Source organism: Rhipicephalus microplus, chromosome X (assembly GCF_043290135.1).
Source record: "Rhipicephalus microplus isolate Deutch F79 chromosome X, USDA_Rmic, whole genome shotgun sequence".
NCBI lineage: Eukaryota > Metazoa > Arthropoda > Arachnida > Ixodida > Ixodidae > Rhipicephalus > Rhipicephalus microplus.
Window position 1 is genome coordinate 41,273,636 of NC_134710.1, and position 11,458 is coordinate 41,285,093.

Genomic DNA, 11,458 nt, shown 5'->3' on the forward strand with positions numbered 1-11,458 from the left:
ATTTCACGAATTTGTGTCTGCCGCGGCTTCACATTACTGAGACTGTACAGTACATTTAGATGAACGTCTCTCAAATTTGTTTATAATAAAATGCGGTGGGCTTGGAAAAAGCCCGGAACAGACTGACCTGCATTTTCGTCAATGCGGCCAGACCTCCGCACACAAATTTCGATTTTTGGGAGATATTCCTAGCAACCGTACAAATGGATGAGACCTTCAAAATACAGGAGACTTGGCAGGTTTGTGATGATGCTAACGCTAATAGATATTGCTCTCTCTCGGTGGCGGAATATAGCACAACACCATTTTTATGGAGACTAGCTATGGCAATGTGCCATAGCAAATCACAGAGGCCACGCTATTGTACTAATTTTATTTTTTTTTAATCAGAAATGAAGTATGTTGCGTAAAGTTTTACACAAGATTCATAAAATCGTAAGCCTGGTCGAAATTCGTACATTTTACGAGAAAATTGGAAAAGTTGGCAGGTATGCTTCAGTGTCCCTTCAATGTGCCCCTAAATCTAAGTACTCGGGCCTCGAACATTTTTGCCTCCATTGAAAATACAGCTACCTTAATATCAATTTTCCTCACATGATAACTTTACTATATGACATGCAATTAATGGAACACTAAGGAACAAAGTTTAGAGAACATTTGTGAAATTTGCGTCACTGTCCTTGTTTATAAGAACACCAGAGATTTCTTACCAATATGGCGTGCCAATGAATGAATCTCGCTTCTGGAGTGTATGTTTGTTCTTTGCAGAAACACCAAAATCCGCTGAAAATCATTAAAACAGTGAATTAACCACATGCAATAATGGAAGATAGTTTTTGTGTTTTGAGAAAGCTTTTTACACAGGAAAGTTTCCACATGAATTATGTACGGATAGCACTGTGCACCAAATTAATATGACAGGCACTGGTGCTTATTTTTATTTGAAGACACTTTCACTTAGAGCTCCTCACATAATGCGCTAACAGAATGTACAAAAGAACAAAATATGAACACATTTCATCTAAAGATTTTTAGAATGCCTTTTTTTTGCTCAGGAAGCTATCATTAACATAGTAAAAAATGATATGATATGCATCGAAATATCACGTGAGGATATCAAATAAAACAATCACCTGAACATGAAAATAAAGTACCTCAATATTACAGCAAACTGCACAGTGAACATTACAGTGAAAAGATCTCACTTCTGTTTTAGTGAAAAAATGAAAACTTCATTTTTGATATTATAAATTACAGATCAACCAACATTATAATGACAAGGCTTACAAGTTGAAAGATGGAATGGCATGACTTGGTATTGCGAATTGGAACAGAACACAATTAAGCAATAATAACATTGATTCTGCAGGATTACTTTGCACAAACTTCTTTAAACTGACATTCAATGTGTGCAAACTACTACACTACAAGATGGCATGAAGTAGAAAAGGGTGACATTGAGCGCGCTCTCGTGGTGATGCGTCACCACAACCACATTTATGTTTACTCATCATAAAGAGAAGACATAAAACACAATTTATAGTAGAATCTTGTTATTACAAGTTCTTTCAGACCGTAAAATATTGTCAAACTACATGGAATGGATAACTTTTGATAATTAACCAGTTGTTCAACAGGTCGCAAAACTGTTCAGTGCGTACAGTAGTCATTCAATAAAGGTATCTCTATCGCCAATCTATCAATGCATTCTACTGACTCAGGCAAAGCAATTTATCAGGCCAGTGCAGCAGATTTGTACCTCTCCAAAACAATGGGCACTACCTGTAATACACCAATCCTATCTTTTTAATTAACACAGCCCTATGCCCAAATCTGGTAGTTCTTTCTGAGTTTCATTACAACTACAACTACTGCTGCCAACCAAAATAGTGCCTCATTTACAAGCACTTCAGCTGACCACACACATGAAGTTGTAGAGAGAATTACAGACATGTATCAAATAATGTAAATAAGCCCCTTTCTTTTCATACTCATACTTAACGAGTGAATTTTACAGAATTTTTATATTTCACTTTTTTTAAAGTATTTAATATTCAAAGTCTACTTTTCCACAATGTTATATAAAATAAAAGAACCCACATCAGGTTTCACAGTTACAGAAATTGTAACACAAGATATGAAGAGAATTTCGATTTTAATGTTTATTACTGGACAAATTAGAAGAAGTGGAATGGTACTATTGCCATACATCCGCGAATTCATCTTCACTGCCAAAACACAATGACTCGCTCTTTCTCTCAATGCATTGGCTAGTGTTTGCAAGCTATGGGTAATCCTTATTGCCGAAGGCAAGGAATCGCATTATATTAGTGATGAGCCCAGCCTTCTTTCAATTTCCTATAGCAAAATCTCGGGAAATGAAAACCACTTTTATTTCCTTGGAACACCTGTCTCAAATTTATTTGGCTTATAATTGGCTGCCACACTTTTAACATTTTTTCAGTAGACTTCAGTTCTTAAGAAGCTGCCTCCTCTATTTTATCAATGCCAGCCAGATGTGCCCGATCCAGCCGTTCACCACCTTCTTCTCTAGCCTTTTCCTGCCCTATCCGATCACCTAGCCTTTGCGTGCCCTTTGCGGTCATGGGGAAGACAACCTCTCATGCCCCCAGTGCATAGCGTGTCACTGTTCATGGCGCTATGTGGGCAACCAATGGGGAAGCATCACTGCAACGCTATTGCATGCGCTGCGCTGTGACGCAGCGGCAGCATTGCTTGAAGTCACAAAGAAGCAGTATGAAGGAACAAATCTGACAGACATAAAATATTGGAGGGGGAAACAAGTATATCGCATCTACGGGGGAAAGCGCTCGAAAGCACGTGTAACACAAGCAGCGCTATCCATCATGTAGCGCGACATCACAACCACTAACGAACTAAGGCGGACAGACAGCTCCCGTTGAGGAGCGCGTTTGCACTGGCGCTGAGAGAAATAAAGGTGGCATTGGTTAAACAGGACATATTTTCCCTGTCCGCTCCACACTCCATTAATAACAAAACTCCAGGGTGTTGCTTTGCGGCATAGGCATTGCATGCTTCACATTGGATTGTAAAGCCGAATTCTCTGGCTCTGGTTGGTGACATTCTGAGAAGCACCTCCCATGAATGCACTCTCTCTCTCCAAATGTGTCTCCCTTGAGAAGTAGGACATACAGCCATCCGTTTGGCTGTATGCCCAGACCTGGTAAGGGGCCATTTAAGATTTGAAATTTCATTATTCAAACAAACTTATAAAATATAAGGCTAAGTAAATCTAGACAACTAGGCAACTACTGAACAATATTCTTCTGTAGATATTTAAATATAGGAGGCAGTAACACTTTGTTTGATGTAAAAGTAGTGGACTTAAAAAAAAAAACAATTCTAGCTGAGCGAAACTGAAACAAAATGCAGATTTTAAAATGATACAGCCATAAAAGATCTGGGCTTAGTAAACAAATTTGAATTAAACCCAGCTAGAAGTACGTGAGGAACAAAGACAATACTGCAACATTTTCCCAGCTATATGCACTTGAAATGTCTAAAGAAGGTATCCTTTAAAGCTACAAAATCGAGGTATATGCAATTTTCGAACATGCACAGGTATGCTGAATGTTTCCTGTAAAACAACAACACTTCATAAATTGCATAGAAAAGCACTCACACTAGAAAATTACAGTAATATTCGCAATGCCCACGGGCTACAGGTGGCGCTCCATGCAATGAAAGATGGCTGTGAAAGGAGGTCGACCCGTGAAATCGCATAGGAAAAGACAGAACGCATGAATGTACGCCCCGCACAGCTTTCATTGAATGAACTTTTGGTCGTCAAATGAATGTACATTGGACCAAAGTACTTTTCCAAATAATAGAAGCTGCTAAATGTTTGCTACCTTATTTATTGCTGCAGTGCGAAGGGTGGTGGGGTCAGCTTATGGAGCGTGCATCAAAGATGCCTAGCATAATTCTGTGCGTGCTAGAGAAAACTGCGCAAAGTAGAATTTATGTATGAACCAAGTGGCACTCCGACGTAACTAGTACCGAGTCTTGACGACAGAATTGCCGCAGTAGTAGGCCACTAGTGAGTAGCGTGCCATCACGACCGCACGGGACCGAATGTTTAACGTGGCGATAGTTTGCAAACATGAAGTTGCTTCTTCAACGGAACACAAGCTTTTCATTCAGTAGCACTTGGGTTCTAACAATGCTCAGACTCTAACTGCACGCAATTCACTGCACTTGGATGTTCCAGGTTCCACCAGCGCGATCGAAACAAGAACATTAAAAAGAATACACACATATGCATTCTGCAACGTTGAAATTGCAAAAATTCCATCAAACAACAATATAGTTCGGAAGGCACCAGTGAAGTGCAGGAGAAGCAGAAAACGTAGATTGTAGCCATAACTGCACGTTTTATCGCTCCGAACATTTCACTTTGCTGATCGAGCACGAGCGTGTTGGCAGCATGTGGCGCTCCATGATATCCACTGTAATTGGGCTACATGCAATGCACAAGAAAAACTTTTATTTTGACCTTGCTGAAGGATGTACATTATATACAGCCAAAGTGGCTTACAAACGTCAAGAAAACATTAACGCACGAGGAAATCTGAAGTATAACTCACTCCTCGTGAGTTACCAGCCGATCGTTCATCACTGCTGTCACTCTTGGTGCATTGACCACCTTCTGCATCCAGTAAAAAAAGCCTAGTCGTCCCGATGGTTTCTTTCAACATCACTGCTGAAAGCAATCTGAGAAATTTCCCCCGGCGAACGACTTCGATCACGCCAACACCGCGTCACTTACCACATTTATCTGCGGTTTATCTGGGCATGGAAAACACTTTGCTCTGAAACCCATTCACAAGCGAATTGCTTGCAGTGTGTGCCATATATCAACAAACGCACAAGAACAAGCGGCACAGCGTTGGCCATGTTTTCGAGAGCAAATCGCAAGCTGACGCGCACTACAAAAGCACTGATGAATGTTATATGCACATAAAACAAGGAGAGTTTCAACTGCAAAAGTCTGACGATAACACTTAACTAACTTCGTGGCTACAGAAAATCTCACAAATCTGATATGTGTACTCTGCAGGCTATCATCCAAAGTGCAAGTTACCACATCTTTCACTTAACAGAACTTCACGTCTTGCAAGAACGAATCAGATTTATCGTCTCGCGAACGGTCCAGTTTATTCACTGATGCACGAAACATGCAACATGCAAAGTGGTTAGTGTTCATTTCTTGCTAACGTGTTGACACTGAGGCTAGCACAGTCTAACAAGGGAGTGTCTACCTACTGGCCATCCTCGAGAGGACGCCTTTAAATTCTGCTTGGTGGCATAACAGTCTATGGCCATTGCAAATATTGAAAGTAAACATCCTTTGCACACAAACATTCCAATTAACTCACCAATTTTAACGTCTCCATCCAAGGTGAGGAGCACATTGCCAGCTTTCAGATCTCGGTGGATAACTTTCTTTGAGTGTAGAAAGCGAAGGCCTTCACAGATCTCATGGCACAGGTAACGAATTTGAGGCTCAGTCAGAGGTTTTTCCAAGTCAATCATAATCCCATCCACTGCCCCAGCTTCGCAGAACTCTATCAACATCTGTTAACAAGTAGAATCGCCTTATCACAAGTTATGCAAGAGTGATGGGAAGGAAGTATGCTATACTCTCCTCTCTTACCCACACTTACTAAAAACGTTGCTCTAAATAGTGCTCAGCTATATATTGTGACATGGCAATCATACTCCAGGATACTTTTTTCACAGTTATTGCATTACAAAGGTTTCTGCTCACTTTGCAAAACAAACAAGCTTAAATGTTCACCCTACCGCTCAACTTGCCATGGGCTAAGCCATTAAGCATCTGAATTATGTGCTAGTCAATTGACCTTGCACAATATAATGTTCCTCTGTGACAGAGCATCATCAGCCTTATCTCTACTTGGAACACACACAGCAGTTTCTCCTCTGGAGCCACATTATTGTGAGGTACAGTATACTTCCATCAGTTGGTTAATTCCCCATTTAAACGGCACAGAGAGGACTGAAGAATGACGAAAAGATAATGTTGTGATTCCATCATGCAGATGCAGCAACCGCTGTTAGGGTATCCACAGTATACTTATATATCTTATCCATTCCTGCTTTGACATGATCGCCATTCATGCCATATTGCCTGCAGGCACTGATGAATTTGTTACCCAACATTAAACTGAGCCAAGAAGTTAAAAGGCAGTGTGGGTGATACATGTGGGCTTGAAGGTAGTATATGGGCTCAAAATACTCACTCTTACAATTTTACACACAAAATTGTACCGGCTCACTACAAATCACTACACTTCTTAAATAGCATGCTACCTCCTGAACTGACATGGGAGATAACGCAATGTCAAAGTTGAAATTAAAACATGCACAGCCTATTCAAACAAAGTGAGCCACAAAATGAAGGCTCACATGTTATCTTAGATAACAGAACACAACTCCGCAGAGTCTTGGGCATCTTCAGGTAACTTACACCATGCAATGCTTAGAAGGCACAAATTTTGCTGCAGTAGTTCATGCCCAACAGCCAGTAAGTTATAATTCTGCTGGATTTTGCAGGAGTTTTATTTTTTAACATAAATATCCTGCTTAATTTCTCACTTGGAAAAAAAAAACTGTATTTGTCATAACTTCTTTTGCTAGATATCAATAGAGTGGAAGTGTGTTCCACAAGTTGGGAACAACCAAATGCTGTTAAAGTCTGTAAATTTAATAACAATAAACCCAGGTCAGCCGGATTATAGATTATTTTATGCTCACTTATGTACCCTGCACCATCATAAGATTTTCAAAAATTTTGAAAAGCAATCTATAAATGAGAAACGTGTAAAAAAAATCGAACATGAACAGCAAATGCATAGAAGACATGACATTTTAGTCTTGTCAATTGCTGACAAAAATGAAAACACCTGTCAATTCTACACCCAATAAGATGTTCACTAATATAGACAGGTTACAACAAAAATCATGTGTACATTGTTGAAAAAAAGAGATTGCAGAAACATTGCTCATGCATATTCATTTTTGACAACAGAGGCCACCAAACTGACATGTTATTTTTAGCAAAGGCATGCCTGCCCATGTTTTTTAATCCAACATGACCGAAACCACTAAAATCACTACACATCTGCAGGCAATAATATTCAAGCAGTACAGGAGCATTGTTCACATGCCCATGAAAACAATAGCAAAGCAGGATCTCATCATATCTTATCAGGCGACAGATTACTCAGCCCAAAAGGAGGCATACTACTGGAAGCCAGCCAAGTCCCTCCACTAAGTGATGGCAAGCCAAGGCCGTACCTTCAGCTCTATCAGACCATAGCTCCGCCTCGAGAAAATGCACAATGCTATACAAAGAGGCATATTTACATCCTCCTGGAACCCATATAGTGGCTGACACAAGCTGCAGATAAAGCCTCGCAAATGGCAAAATCCTTGCTTACGCACACTAGTTTACATCTCAGCCACATTTGCTTGCACGCGCAAAAACAAGAAAGAATATATCCTGAGGTCCACTATGCTTCAAAATGCAAATTACACACCGACATCATGTATACTGTCACAAATGTTTAGAATATGCAAGTTTAAAAAATGTCCCTTCATTTCTAACCTGGTAGCGTAGCATGAAATAGTAGTAGTTCTATAGGCCACACAAATAGCTACTGTGTTTTTGTAATAATATGCATCAATTTAGGGCCAAGTAATGCACATACTTTTGTTTCCACCATCATCAGTTCTGTGTCACATCAGCATAATAGCATGATGTTGACTCTTACCAGAGCCAATATCACCTTTGGAGGTCAGACTATAGAGACATGATGTGGTGATCTCAAGTATTTGTGCATACCTCCTGATATACTTAAAAGGTTTGATGTGGTTCATTCCCTGACTTATGTAGTCTAACCACTGACTTACCGGCGTGTTTATGCAATTAAGTAATTCAACTTTCTGGTGGCTTCTGCATTTAACGAACTAGCATGGACCCTTGTGCATTGCCTACACATTAGCTATTAGTGTTTGTCCAGGGGCCATATTCTGTTTAACTATTAGGTTTCTAAAGAGCTCACACCTGCCAACATGCTATTGGGTAATACTGTCGTTGCAGGGGCGCGACACTCATGTGACAATGGTGTCACCCAATCACATGTGAGCTCTTCAGAAACCTATTCGTAAATTCAATATGACCCCTAGTAATTTAATGTCACCACACCTATAACTGGGACCTGACATCTGCTCACACAGATTATTACACCTGACAATACCTGAACTCACTACCAACCAATAAAATTTGACTGGTTGTATTCTACATGTACACATTAGTGCCTAGAAATAGGCTGCTTTAACCACTTCGTACGTTACATTCAGTGTGTTATTCATTTTGCCCATTTAAATGCTACTACTATGCCAGTGTCATTGGCTGGCTATGTTTAAGAGGCAAGAGAAGAGGGCGATATCATTTGTTACTGCTACACAGTACAATTATGGCACTGTTGCTATTTTACCTTGCTATCAAATTGCATTGATGTCAGTGACAGGTGCCCTAGCACTTATCACTAACATAAATGCAATTTTCTTTTAATATGAAAATGCAGCTCCCGCTGAGCAGTATTGATGTTATTTAAATAATGCTTACGTAAAGAATAAGGAAAAAAAGGTAGATAAAGACACAACTATAACTAACACCACAGCAGCTTTATACCCCTGTCACACGGCACCCGTAATGTCATTCGCTGCGAATGACATTAGGTATTAATGTCATTTTTGTTGCTTCTACATAGGCACAGTGAATGACATTCACTCGCTGAATGTGTTCACTGAACTCATTTAGGCAAACATGTGTACTTGCATCAACAGGCACTTGACAAGAGATTACAGCATCAATATCTTAAAGCAAGTGTAAATGATGTTTAGGTGCTTGATAGAGGTTGTTGTTAACTTTTGGGTAACTTTTTAACGTGCAAGGCGATAGTGAAAGCAATTTGTGCCACTATATTCTCTTTCCCAAACTCAGAATTGATGCTATAGTGCCTCCTGTCAGCCATGTTTACAAACGTTAGCTGTTGGTGCAGCGTCGTCGCGGTAGACTCGCCAGTAGCAGGATACGCACGCAAGTTGTGACTGCAAGCTTTAAGTTAGTCTTTCTTTGGTATGACGATTTTTTTCTCTACCCAATGCTGTTTTATCACATCGCAGTATATTTTCAACCACCCTGACAGTGTTACGTAAATTAAATGCAGGATTTGTAAATTTTTGGTATCATAGCAGCCTGCCAATAAACAATGGCATGAATCGCAAATGTCATTTCACGTAGCCATGTAGCCCGGAATACAAGACCGCAACGACATTCGTTTTGAATGTCATTCGCTGCGAATGACATTATACGTGCCGTGTGACAGAGGTATAACACGCTGGATATGGTGCAAACAAAAGTTATTCTTACGTTTGTACGTGAAGCTAAACATTGCAAAAGAAATAATAGTTTCTGCAGTAGACAAATCCCAATGCCACCAAAAATTGTGTCAAGATTTTTACACCTGAAGCACAGGCACATATTAAGGGCATTGAGAACTTTTCTGAAGAACCATAAATGCTACCATACCCATAATTTCCCTTCATAAAAAAAGGCTTCCTTGAGGTCCACAATGTTCTGATGTTTGCATTCATTAAGAATATCAATCTCAACTGTGAAGTCTTCCAGATCATCTTCTCCTTTGAGCTCGCATATCTTCGCAGCAGCTAGTACACCAGTTGCTCTGTGCCGAGCCTGTCAACAAAAAAGATTTTTTTTCTTTTTAAATGTTTTTTTAGTGAATACATTTAAAAATGATGTTTCAAGATTTGATCGCCATTTAGTTAGCAAGCGATGACATGACACCGCACCATACAGAAGGTGCTTGTAATAACAAATTTAATGGTTACAAATTGAGTTATGCTCGCACATCTGCAAAATTTTCGGTAGCACTTAAGAGATTGACTACGCACAATATCGATGTAACCAACAAGCTCAACGAAAGTCTAATACACTAAAATGCGCACGGTCACAACAGATGTGACCCGGCACACGTCCAAAACAAGTGTGTCGCCCCCAAAGAAGCGAAAACAACGCAAGAAACGGCAGTCCTACCAGTGGAGGAATTTCCGGAATGCCAGCGTAATGTGCGGCCCCAAAACACACGCAAAGGGGAACAGACATCTGGTATCCCGGAGAAACAAGTTGTCATTGTGGCAACACATTTTCAGGTCAACACACATCATGCATAATTAAATTAGATTGAACAGCACGAGGTTCCCGATAGAACAGATAACTGTACACATCCGAAAGATAGCTGCTTGGTTTCAAGCGGCTGACAGGATAGCGGAGCTAAAGCACTGCGCTTAGTAATTTTCACTGCTTCACTTAGACAATATAGCCGCTCTGATGACATTTCAAGGTGACGCTTCAGTCACACGCCACGACAACGAAGATAGCAACAATGACATTCACAATTAACCTCTAATTTGTCATACTGCGCGATATCGCACAGATGCTGCGCTCGAGCAACTGGCAATATCAGCCCGCACGCAGAAGCAACTGGTAATCATCTCACCTTGTACACTTTACCGAAGGCACCGTCGCCTAACTCTCCAATGATTTCCCAGTATTCTTCGGGATTCTCCTCGAAGCGAATGTTACTGCAAACTTTGCGACGCTTGGCATCTCCTCCTCCTACACCGCCTAAGTTGAATATTTTCTTGAAGTTGGAAATAAACGACGACATGCTTCTAGAGCACCTTGGCCTCAAACTAGAAGCGTCAAAACAACTTTTTCACTCGAGCACATGACATGAGGGGCGGTACGTCAGAGGCACCTGCCAAAATTTGATGTTCTTGCCACGCACTTCACCGCCGACTGGCTGCTATTAGGCCTAAAAATTACAACGGGAAGTAGGATCGCCGTGTTGGGCCTCATGTACCAAAGTCCGTCTAGATCGTAGACACTGATCACATAGCGGCCGACACGTTTCGCTGGTGCTCGCGGGCCGTTGAAACAGTTTTGAGCCCTGTAGAGGGCTGACACTCGGCAAGCTTCGCAATTACATAGGCGGCGACAAACTCAACTATCAGATGATTCACCTAGTCGGCTGCCATATTGCAATATGACGTCATGATTAGTTTTACGCGCGCCCGACAGGTGGTTGCAAAAGAGCGGAGACCGCGACGTCCACACCCCCATCCCCTTCCCACCGGAACCTTCCTATTGCATTTTTTATGCAGTTTTTGCGGTCGAACACGTACAATTTCCAAACTTCTATCGTTATAAGACTCCTACGGATAAACGCAAATGACAACCATCTAGGCCGTCCATTATTTGTTGACCTACTACCGGTCATTTCACCGAAAAATTAAATTTCAGTAT

The 11,458-nt window shown here is 40.7% G+C and overlaps 1 protein-coding gene across 3 annotated transcripts in view; it reads right to left on the reverse strand.

Annotated features, from left to right (window-relative positions):
- Positions 1–11,403, reverse strand: part of Slik (Sterile20-like kinase) — a 127,809-nt gene extending 116,406 nt beyond the window's left edge. For all 3 annotated transcript variants that reach the window (XM_037426854.2, XM_037426853.2, XM_075876285.1), the window contains exons 1-4: positions 10,650–11,403; positions 9,662–9,826; positions 5,421–5,619; positions 711–783 (exon numbers count right to left, since the gene is read on the reverse strand). In XM_037426854.2, coding sequence (XP_037282751.2) covers positions 711–783; positions 5,421–5,619; positions 9,662–9,826; positions 10,650–10,820 — 608 coding nt within the window. In that variant the 5' untranslated portion in view covers positions 10,821–11,403. The remainder of the gene's footprint in view (positions 1–710; positions 784–5,420; positions 5,620–9,661; positions 9,827–10,649) is intronic.
- Positions 11,404–11,458: the final 55 nt, after the last annotated feature.